The sequence below is a fragment of the Somniosus microcephalus genome, unplaced genomic scaffold (assembly GCF_052327205.1).
Source record: "Somniosus microcephalus isolate GS21.2 unplaced genomic scaffold, FLI_Smic_1.0 unresolved_chr9, whole genome shotgun sequence".
NCBI classification, from domain to species: domain Eukaryota; kingdom Metazoa; phylum Chordata; class Chondrichthyes; order Squaliformes; family Somniosidae; genus Somniosus; species Somniosus microcephalus.
This window is the reverse complement of record NW_028225187.1, coordinates 17,929,890-17,941,420: the sequence shown is the minus strand read 5'-3', so window position 1 is coordinate 17,941,420 and position 11,531 is coordinate 17,929,890. Positions and strand designations below refer to the sequence as shown.

At 57.2% G+C, this 11,531-nt stretch overlaps 1 protein-coding gene across 1 annotated transcript in view; it reads left to right on the top strand.

Annotated features, from left to right (window-relative positions):
* Positions 1 to 11,262, top strand: part of LOC147084842 (uncharacterized) — a 34,687-nt gene extending 23,425 nt beyond the window's left edge. Inside the window, exon 3 of the mRNA XM_085979552.1 lies at positions 8,846 to 11,262. Within this exon, the coding sequence (XP_085835678.1) occupies positions 8,846 to 9,993 (1,148 nt within the window). The 3' untranslated portion in view covers positions 9,994 to 11,262. The remainder of the gene's footprint in view (positions 1 to 8,845) is intronic.
* Positions 11,263 to 11,531: the final 269 nt, after the last annotated feature.

Below are 11,531 nucleotides of genomic sequence, written 5' to 3'. Positions count from 1 at the left end.
TGGATTATGGAGCTCGAGTCCTAGAGTATATACATCTACCTCCGACAGTGCAGCGCTCCCTCAGTACTGGCACCGGGGCGTGTGGGCCTGGATTATGGAGCTCGAGTCCTAGAGTATATACATCTACCTCCGACAGTGCAGCGCTCCCTCAGTACTGGCACCGGGGAGTGTGGGCCTGGATTATGGGGCTCGAGTCCTAGAGTATATACATCTACCTCCAACAGTGCAGCACTCCCTCAGTACTGGCACTGGGGAGTGTGGGCCTGGATTATGGGGCTCGAGTCCTAGAGTATATACATCTACCTCCGACAGTGCAGTGCTCCCTCAGTACTGGCACCGGGGAGTGTGGGCCTGGATTATGGAGCTCGATACCTAGAGTATATACATCTACCTCCGACAGTGCAGCGCTCCCTCAGTACTGGCACCGGGGAGTGTGGGCCTGGATTATGGGGCTCGAATCCTAGAGTATATACATCTACCTCCGACAGTGCAGCGCTCCCCCAGTACTGGCACCGGGGAGTGTGGGCCTGGATTATGGGGCTCGAGTCCTAGAGTATATACATCTACCTCCGACATTGCAGCGCTCCCTCAGTACTGGCACCGGGGAGTGTGGGCCTGGATTATGGGGCTCCAGTCCTAGAGTATATACATCTACCTCCGACAGTGCAGCGCTCCCTCAGTACTGGCACCGGGGAGTGTGGGCCTGGATTATGGGGCTCGAGTCCTAGAGTGTATACATCTACCTCCGACAGTGCAGCGCTCCCTCAGTACTGGCACCGGGGAGTGTGGGCCTGGATTATGGGGCTCGAGTCCTAGAGTATATACATCTACCTCCGACAGTGCAGCGCTCCCTCAGTACTGGCACCAGGGAGTGTGGGCCTGGATTATGGGGCTCGAGTCCTAGAGTATATACATCTACCTCCGACAGTGCAGCGCTCCCTCAGTACTGGCACCGGGGATTGTGGGCCTGGATTATGGGGCTCGAGTCCTAGAGTATATACATCTACCTCCGACAGTGCAGTGCTCCCTCAGTACTGGCACCGGGGAGTGTGGGCCTGGATTATGGGGCTCGAGTCCTAGAGTATATACATCTACCTCCGACAGTGCAGTGCTCCCTCAGTACTGGCACCGGGGAGTGTGGGCCTGGATTATGGGGCTCGAGTCCTAGAGTATATACATCTACCTCCGACAGTGCAGCACTCCCTCAGTACTGGCACCGGGGAGTGTGGGCCTGGATTATGGGGCTCGAGTCCTAGAGTATATACATCTACCTCCGACAGTGCAGCGCTCCCTCAGTACTGGCACCGGGGAGTGTGGGCCTGGATTATGGAGCTCGAGTCCTAGAGTATATACATCTACCTCCGACAGTGCAGCGCTCCCTCAGTACTGGCACCGGGGAGTGTGGGCCTGGATTATGGGGCTCGAGTCCGAGAGTGTATACATCTACCTCCGACAGTGCAGCGCTCCCTCAGTACTGGCACCGGGGAGTGTGGGCCTGGATTATGGGGCTCAAGTCCCAGAGTATATACATCTACCTCCGACAGTGCAGCGCTCCCTCAGTACTGGCACCGGGGAGTGTGGGCCTGGATTATGGGGCTCGAGTCCTAGAGTATATACATCTACCTCCGACAGTGCAGCGCTCCCTCAGTACTGGCACCGGGGAGTGTGGGCCTGGATTATGGGGCTCGAGTCCTAGAGTATATACATCTACCTCCGACAGTGCAGCGCTCCCTCAGTACTGGCACCGGGGAGTGTGGGCCTGGATTATGGGGCTCGAGTCCTAGAGTATATACATCTACCTCCGACAGTGCAGCGCTCCCTCAGTACTGGCACCGGGGAGTGTGGGCCTGGATTATGGGGCTCGAGTCCTAGAGTATATACATCTACCTCCGACAGTGCAGCGCTCCCTCAGTACTGGCACCGGGGAGTGTAGGCCTGGATTATGGGGCTCGAGTCCCAGAGTATATACATCTACCTCCGACAGTGCAGCACTCCCTCAGTACTGGCACCGGGGAGTGTGGGCCTGGATTATGGGGCTCGAGTCCTAGAGTATATACATCTACCTCCGACAGTGCAACGCTCCCTCAGTACTGGCACCGGGGAGTGTGGGCCTGGATTATGGGGATCGAGTCCTAGAGTATATACATCTACCTCCGACAGTGCAGCGCTCCCTCAGTACTGGCACCGGGGAGTGTGGGCCTGGATTATGGGGCTCGAGTCCTAGAGTATATACATCTACCTCCGACAGTGCAGCGCTCCCTCAGTACTGGCACCGGGGAGTGTGGGCCTGGATTATGGGGCTCGAGTCCTAGAGTATATACATCTACCTCCGACAGTGCAGCGCTCCCTCAGTACTGGCACCGGGGAGTGTGGGCCTGGATTATGGGGCTCGAGTCCTAGAGTATATACATCTACCTCCGACAGTGCAGCGCTCCCTCAGTACTGGCACCGGGGAGTGTGGGCCTGTATTATGGGGCTCGAGTCCTGGAGTATATACATCTACCTCCGACAGTGCAGCGCTCCCTCAGTACTGGCACCGGGGAGTGTGGGCCTGGATTATGGGGCTCGAGTCCTAGAGTATATACATCTACCTCCGACAGTGCAGCACTCCCTCAGTACTGGCACCGGGGAGTGTGGGCCTGGATTATGGAGCTCGAGTCCTAGAGTATATACATCTACCTCCGACAGTGCAGCGCTCCCTCAGTACTGGCACCGGGGAGTGTGGGCCTGGATTATGGGGCTCGAGTCCTAGAGTATATACATCTACCTCCGACAGTGCAGCGCTCCCTCAGTACTGGCACCGGGGAGTGTGGGCCTGGATTATGGGGCTCGAGTCCTAGAGTATATACATCTACCTCCGACAGTGCAGCGCTCCCTCAGTACTGGCACCGGGGAGAGTGGGCCTGGATTATGGGGCTCGAGTCCTAGAGTATATACATCTACCTCCGACAGTGCAGCGCTCCCTCAGTACTGGCACCAGGGAGTGTGGGCCTGGATTATGGGGCTTGAGTCCTAGAGTATATACATCTACCTCCGACAGTGCAGCGCTCCCTCAGTACTGGCACCAGGGAGTGTGGGCCTGGATTATGGGGCTCGAGTCCTAGAGTATATACATCTACCTCCGACAGTGCAGCGCTCCCTCAGTACTGGCACCGGGGAGTGTGGGCCTGGATTATGGGGCTCGAGTCCTAGAGTATATACATCTACCTCCGACAGTGCAGCGCTCCCTCAGTACTGGCACCGGGGAGTGTGGGCCTGGATTATGGGGCTCGAGTCCTAGAGTATATACATCTACCTCCGACAGTGCAGTGCTCCCTCAGTACTGGCACCGGGGAGTGTGGGCCTGGATTATGGGGCTCGAGTCCTAGAGTATATACATCTACCTCCGACAGTGCGGCGTTCCCTCAGTACTGGCAGCGGGGAGTGTGGGCCTGGATTATGGGGCTCGAGTCCTAGAGTATATACATCTACCTCCGACAGTGCAGCGCTCCCTCAGTACTGGCACCGGGGAGTGTGGGCCTGGATTATGGGGCTCGAGTCCTAGAGTATATACATCTACCTCCGACAGTGCAGCACTCCCTCAGTACTGGCACCGGGGAGTGTGGGCCTGGATTGGTGGTCGTGAAAGGTGCTATAGAAATGCGGGTCTTTCTGTCTTTTCTGCCGTCTTGGAATGAAGACTGAAATGCGCTTTAATGAGACACGACCAACTGTAAACGAACAAACTTGTTTATTTTAGATGAACGATATGAACGAACAGAGTACAGTTTTTCCGTGAGATACAGCACTTTCCTTCTGATGATAGGGCAAAAACAATGCATGCTACCATGTCCCATTACATCAGAACATAAGAATTAGGAGCAGGAGTCGGCCATTCGGCCCCTCGAGCCTGCTCCACCATTCAATAAGATCATGGCTGATCTTCGACCTCATCTCCACTTTCCCCGCCCGATCCCCATATCCCTCGATTCCCCGAGAGTCCAAAAATCTCTCGATCTCATCCTTGAATATACTCCAACGACTGAGCCTCCACAGCCCTCTGGGGCAGAGAATTCCAAAGATTCACCGCCCTCTGAGTGAAGAAATTCCTCCTCATCTCAGTCCTCAATGGCCGACCCCTTATCCTGAGACTGTGACCCCTGGTTCGAGACTCTCCAGCCCAGGGGGAAACAGCCTCTCAGCATCTACCCTGTCAATCCCCCTCAGAATCTTGTACGTTTCAATGAGATCACCTCTCATTCTTCTAAACGCCAGAGAGTATCGGCCCAATCTACTCAATCTCTCCTCATAGGACAGCCCTCTCATCCCAGGAATCAATCTCGTGAACCTTCGTTGCACTCCCTCTATGGCAAGTATGTCTTTCCTTAGGTAAGGAGATCAAAATATGGGATGCCAGATCCCCTGCCTTGTCTACATTAGAAACATAGAAGATAGGAGCAGGAGTAGGCCATTCGGCCCCTCGAGCCTGCTCCGCCATTCAATGAGATCATGGCTGATCATCCAAACTCAGTACCCTGTCCCTGCTTTCTCCCCATATCCCTTGATCCCTTTAGCCTTAAGAAATATATCTAACTCCTTCTTGAATATATTTAATGAATTGGCCTCAACTGCCTTCTGTGGTAGAGAATTCCACAGGTTCACCACTCTCTGGGTGAAGAAATTCCTCCTCATCTCAGTCCTAAATGGCTTACCCCTTATCCTTAGACTGTGACCCCTGGTTCTGGGCTCCCCCGCCATCGGGAACATCCTTCCTGCATCTAGTCTGTCTAGTCCTGTTAGAATTTTATAAGTTTCAATGAGATCCCCTCTCATTCTTCTAAACTCCAGCGAGTATAAGCCCAGTCGACACAATCTCTCCTCATACGTCATTCCTGCCATCCCAGGTATCAGTCTGGTGAATCTTCGCTGCACTCCCTCCATGGCAAGAATATTAGGTCGACTACGCTGTATTCACGAGAGTTTAGAAGAATGAGAGGGGATCTCATTGAAACTTATAAAATTCTGACAGGACTGGACAGACTAGATGCAGGAAGGATGTTCCCGATGGCGGGGGAGTCCAGAACCAGGGGTCACAGTCTAAAGATAAGGGGTAAGCCATTTAGGACAGAGATGAGGAGGAATTTCTTCACCCAGAGAGTGGTGAACCTGTGGAATTCTCTACCACAGAAGGCAGTTGAGGCCAATTCATTAAATATATTCAAGAAGGAGTTAGATATATTTCTTAAGGCTAAAGGGATCAAGGGGTATGGGGAGAAAGCAGGGACAGGGTACTGAATTTGGATGATCAGCCATGATCTCGTTGAATGGTGGAGCAGGCTCGAGGGGCCGAATGGCCTACTCCTGCTCCTGTCTTCTATGTCTATGTCTATATACCTCGGTTAGACCACACTTGGAACATTGTGCACACTTCTGCTCTCCATATACCTTAGTTCGACCACACTTGGAAACACAGAAACATAGAAGATAGGAGCAGGAGTAGGCCATTCGGCCCCTCGAGCCTGCTCCGCCATTTAATGAGATAATGGCTGATCATCCAAATTCAGTACCCTGTCCCTGCTTTCTCCCCATATCCCTTGATCCCTTTAGCCTTAAGAAATATATCCAACTCCTTCTTGAATATATTTAATGAATTGGCCTCCACTGCCTTCTGTGGTAGAGAATTCCACAGGTTCACCTCTCTCTGGGTGAAGAAATTCCTCCTCATCTCTGTCCTAAATGGCTTACCCCTTATCCTTAGACTGTGACCCCTGGTTCTGGACTCCCCCGCCATCGGGAACATCCTTCCTGCATCTAGTCTGTCTGGTCCTGTTAGAATTTTATAAGTTTCAATGAGATCCCCTCTCATTCTTCTAAACTCCAGCGAGTATAAGCCCAATTGACCCAATCGCTCCTCATACGTCATTCCTGCCATCCCAGGTATCAGTCTGGTGAATCTTCGCTGCACTCCTTCCATGGCAAGAACATCCTTCCTCAGATAAGGCGACCAAAACTGCACACAATACTCAAGATGTGGTCTCACCAAGGCCCTGTACAACTGCAGCAAGACATCGTTGTTCCTGTACTCAAACCCTCTCGCTACGAAGGCCAACATACCTTTTGCCTTCTTAACCGCCTGCTGCACCTGCATGCTTACCTTCAGCGTCTGGTGCACAAGGACACCCAGGTCTCGTTGCACTTCCCCTTCTCCCAATCTATTGCCATTCAGATAATAATCTGCCTTCCTGTTTTTGCCACCAAAGTGGATAACCTCGCATTTATCCACGTTATATTGCATCTGCCATGCTTCTGCCCAATCACCCAACCTGTCCAAATCATTCTGTAGTTTCTTGGCATCCTCCTCACAGCACACACGCCCCTGGGGCAGGCTCGGGGCGACACTCTGACCCTCACAGGGCTGGTGTTACCCCCCCCGGAGCAGGCTCGGGACACTCTGACCCTCACAGGGCTGGTGTTACCCCCTGGGGCAGGCTCGGGACACTCTGACCCTCACAGGGCTGGTGTTACCCCCCCGGGACAGGCTCGGGACACTCTGACCCTCACAGGGCTGGTGTTCCCCCACTGGGGCACAGTGCTCCAAGTGTGGTCTAACCAAGGTATATGGAGACCAGAACTGTGCACAGTGCTCCAAGTGTGGTCTAACCAAGGTATATGGAAACCAGAACTGTGCACAGTGCTCCAAGTGTGGTCTAACCAAGGTATATGGAGACCAGAACTGTGCACAGTGGTCCAAGTGTGGTCTAACCAAGGTATATGGAGACCAGAACTGTGAGGGTCAGAGTGTCCCAAGCTTGCCCCAGGGGAGTAACACCAGCCCTGTGAGGGTCAGAGTGTCCCGAGACTGCCCCGGGGGGGAACACCAGCCCTGTGGGGGTCAGAGTGTCCCGAGACTGCCCCAGGGGAGTAACACCAGCCCTGTGAGGGTCAGAGTGTCCCGAGACTGCCCCGGGGGGGAACACCAGCCCTGTGGGGGTCAGAGTGTCCCGAGACTGCCCCAGGGGGGGAACACCAGCCCTGTGAGGGTCAGAGTGTCCCGAGCCTTCCCCAGGGGGGTAACACCAGCCCTGTGGGGGTCAGAGTGTCCCGAGCCTGCCCTAGGGGGGGAACACCAGCCCTGTGAGGGTCAGAGTGTCCCGAGCCTGCCCCAGGGGAGTAACACCAGCCCTGTGAGGGTCAGAGTGTCCCGAGACTGCCCCAGGGGGGTAACACCAGCCCTGTGAGGGTCAGAGTGTCCCGAGCCTGCCCCGGTGGGGGGGGGGGGGGGGGGGCGGTAACACCAGCCTTGTGAGGGTCAGAGTGTCCCGAGCCTGCCCCAGGGGGGTAACACCAGCCCTGTGAGGGTCAGAGTGTCCCGAGACTGCCCCGGGGGGGTAACACCAGCCCTGTGAGGGTCAGAGTGTCCCGAGCCTGCCCCGGGGGGGGTAACACCAGCCCTGTGAGGGTCAGAGTGTCCCGAGCCTGCCCCAGGGAGGTAACACTAGCCCTGTGAGGGTCAGAGTGTCCCGAGCCTGCCCCGGGGGGGAACACCAGCCCTGTGAGGGTCAGAGTGTCCCCCCCGGGCATGTTAGGGGTCAGAGTGTCGCCTCCGGGCGTGTTAGGGGGGAGGTGAACGAGCCATCGCCCCCTTTCCCTCCCAGTCCCTGCCGCACGCTCAATGCGGGAGGTTTTTAAGGAGGAGAGAGCGAGGCGGTGAGGTTTTGGGAGGAAGCTCCAGTGACGACTGCCAATGGCTTTCTCTTCCATAAAGAGGCAACTAGGCATGTCAGCCGCCATCTTGGTTAAGGGGGGAACGATCGGGCGCCATCTTGGTCAGGGGTTAAGGATCCGTCGCCATCTTGGTTCGGGACTTTTTCCGGCCGCCATCTTGGTTAAGCGGGTAAGGATCCGCCGCCATCTTAGTTAGGGGCATTTTTACCGCCGCCATCTTGGTTAGGGGCATTTTTTTTAAACCATCGCCATCTTGGTTAAGCGGGTAAGGATCTGCCGCCATCTTAGTTAGGGTCAAGGATCCGCCGCCATCTTGGTTCGGGGCATTTTCCCGCCGCCATCTTGGTTCGGGGCATTTTTCCGCCGCCATCTTGGTTAGGGGCAGTCGGGCGGCCGCCATCTTGGTGGGCGCCCAGTCCTTGAAGCAGCGGCGGAGAGAAGAAACTGCGGCCTTCGGGCCCGTCGGCCGAGTGAGAGGGTGAGCGGCTCGGTGACCCCACGGGAGGAGGTTTTGGTCGGGGGGGAATCGGGGCAATAATGTGAGGGGCAAACACTCACTGAGAGAAGGAGGGAGGGAGGAGGGACCCGACTGACAGCAGAGGAGCCGCCGGCGGCAGCTCCGCTGCTACCTCCGGCAATGGCGGCCCCGCACCAAGATGGCGGCCGCGGCTCTGTCCTTAACCAAGATGGCGGTGGCGGATCTATCCTTAACTAAGATGGCCACGGATAGGGCTCTCCTTAACCAAGATGGCGACGGGGGCTATCTCTTGGCTAAGATGGCGGCGGGGGGGGGTTACGTCCTTAACAAAGATGGCGGCCCTAAACCAAGATGGCGGCAGTGAACTGCCCCAATCCAAGATGGCGGCCGGCATTGCCCCAATCCAAGATGGAGGCTGGTTCTGCCCGTTAAAAAGATGGCGGCCTCAAGCCTCCCTTAACCAGGATGCCATGGCCTAAATGGAGGGATTGTTGCTTTTAATGATTATTAAATGAGCTTCGGAGGCCTCACAGCTGCTTCACAGGCCGCAGCCAGCTCCCGCAGCCAACTCCTGCTCCAAATACTTCAGTCCTGTTGTTGTCGGCGCCACGTAAGTGTGACTTGTCGCTGATTTGTGTGTTTTTTTTTGTCTCCTTGCCCCAGGTCCTTCCGCCTCGAGCCGAGGGAGGAATTGCATGGAGACGGCGATCAAGTCGGACGTGGCGGCGGAGGCGGCTGCGGAGCCCGGCGATCCCCTGGGCCAGCCACCTCCGCCGGGGCCGTCGCAGGTCAAGGAGGAAGAGCCCGACCTAGCGCCCGCGGACGGGCGTCCCTTCCAGTGTGGGGTCTGCGGGCAGCGTTTTGCCCAGTCCAACAACCTGGCGCGGCACGGGCGGCGCCACAGCGGCGAGCGGCCCTTCGAGTGCGCCACCTGCGGGAAGGCCTTTGCCCGCCACTACAGCCTGACCAGCCACCGGCGCGTCCACACCGGCGAGAAGCCCTTCGGCTGCCCGGCCTGCGGGAAGAGCTTCGCCGAGTCAGGCGCCCTGCGCAAGCACCAGCGCATCCACACGGGCGTCAAGCCTCTGCGCTGCCCAGAGTGCGGCAAGCGCTTCCTACGGGCCCACGACCTGGCCGTCCACCGCCGAACCCACCCCGGGCCCGGCTCCTTCATCTGCGAGGCCTGCGGGCGGAGTTTCGCCAGCTATGGGGGCCTGAGCAAGCACCGGGGCCTCCACACCGGCCAGCGGCCCTTCGAGTGCCCGACCTGCGGGAAGGCCTTTGCCCGGGCTGGCAACCTCAAGAGCCACGGCCGCGTCCACACGGGCGAGAAGCCGTTCGCCTGCTCCGTGTGCGGCAAGCACTTCAGCGAGCGCAGCAACCTGTCAAAGCACCGGCGTCTCCACGGGGACGAGGCCGCCGCCGTCGAGGCCAAGGAGCCGCCGAGGAGCCGGGCGCTCCTCCCGGGCGCCAAGCCCTTCGAGTGCACCACCTGCGGGAAAAAGTTCGCCTGGGCCAGCAACCTCAAGAGCCACGGCCGCGTGCACTCAGGCGCCAAGCCCTTCGAGTGCGCCACCTGCGGGAAACGGTTCGCCCGCTCCAGCAACCTCAAGAGCCACCGGCGGGTCCACACGGGCGAGAAACCCTTCGAGTGCCCGGCCTGCGGCAAGGGCTTCAGCGAGTGCAGCAGCCTGGCCAAGCACGCCCGCATCCACCGGGGCGAGCGCGCCTTCCGCTGCCCAGCCTGCGCCAAGAGCTTCATCCAGTCCAGCCACCTCGCCAAGCACCTGCGGGTCCATCAGCAGCACTGAACTTTCAAAATGGAGGCCGCAGCCAGGACCTGACCTTCTCAAAATGGTCACCAGGTGGAACCCCCCGCAGCCAGGAAGTGACCTCATCAAAAATAGACGTTCGGCGGGGAGCGGTGCACTCTCAGGCCGCGTCCGCCCACCCCGGGACCCGCGTCCGTTTCCCATTGGCGCCTCTGGTGGATTCCGGTCATTGATCTCGTTGCCGCTTGTGGGATCTTGCTGTGCGCCAGTTGGCTGCGGCCTTCGCCTTTGTGCTTCGTCTCGGGGAACGTCAAGGAGCTCAGAGAGAGAAACCAGTCGAATCTTACATCCAGACTCCCAACTATTCCGACACTCTCCTGGTCGGCCTCCCATCTCCCACCCTCCGTGAACTTCAGCTCATCCCAAACTCCCGCTGCCCCCCCGGGTCCTAACTCGCACTGAGTCCCCTTCACCCATCACCCCCTGTGCTCGCTGACCCACACTGGCTCCCGGTCCGGCAACACCTCGATTTCAAAATTCTCATCCTCCTGTTCAAATCCCTCCATGGCCCCTCGCCCGCTCCCTATCTCTGTAACCTCCTCCAGCCCCTACAATTCTCATCCTCCTGTTCAAATCCCTCCATGGTCCCTTGCCCCCTCCCTATCTCTGTAACCTCCTCCAGCCCCTACAATCCTCATCCTCCTGTTCAAATCCCTCCATGGCCCCTCGCCCCCTCCCTATCTCTGTAACCTCCTCCAGCCCCTACAATTCTCATCCTCCTGTTCCAATCCCTCCATGGCCCTCGCCCCCCTCCCTATCTCTGTGACCTCCTCCAGCCCTACAATTCTCATCCTCCTGTTCAAATCCCTCCACGGCCCTCGCCCCCTCCCTATCTCGGTAACCTCCTCCAGCCCCTACAATTCTCATCCTCCTGTTCAAATCCCTCCATGGCCCCTCGCCCCCTCCCCATCTCTGTAACCTGCTCCAGCCCTACAATTCTCATCCTCCTGTTCAAATCCCTCCATGGCCCCTCGCCCGCTCCCTATCTCTGTAACCTCCTCCAACCCCTACAATTCTCATCCTCCTGTTCAAATCCCTCCATGGTCCCTTGCCCCCTCCCTATCTCTGTAACCTCCTCCAGCCCCTACAACCCTCTGGAGAGTGACAGCTCTTCGAAAAGAACCGCCGCAGACACAATGGGCCGAACGGCCTCCTTCTGTGCTGTGTCAATCCACGGGTCGTATAATTCATTGTTTCGGTGTCAGTAAATCTGTTGGCTGTTTGTTCTGATTAAAAATATCAACCCTGCACTGATCTCCTTCGCCTCACTTAGTTCGGTTCTAATCCCTGCATCGAGTAGGTTTCTGGAGCGGTTGTTGTCCAAATTCACAGCACAGAAAGATCCCGTTCGGCCCAACTGGTCCGTGCCGGTGTTTCTGCTCCACACGAGCCTCCTCCCACCCCTCTTCATCTCACCCCGTCACCATATCCTTCTATTCCTTTCTCCATTGTGTGTTTATCCAGCCTTCCCTTAAATGCATCTCTGCTATTCACCTCAACCACTCCCTGTGGTAGCG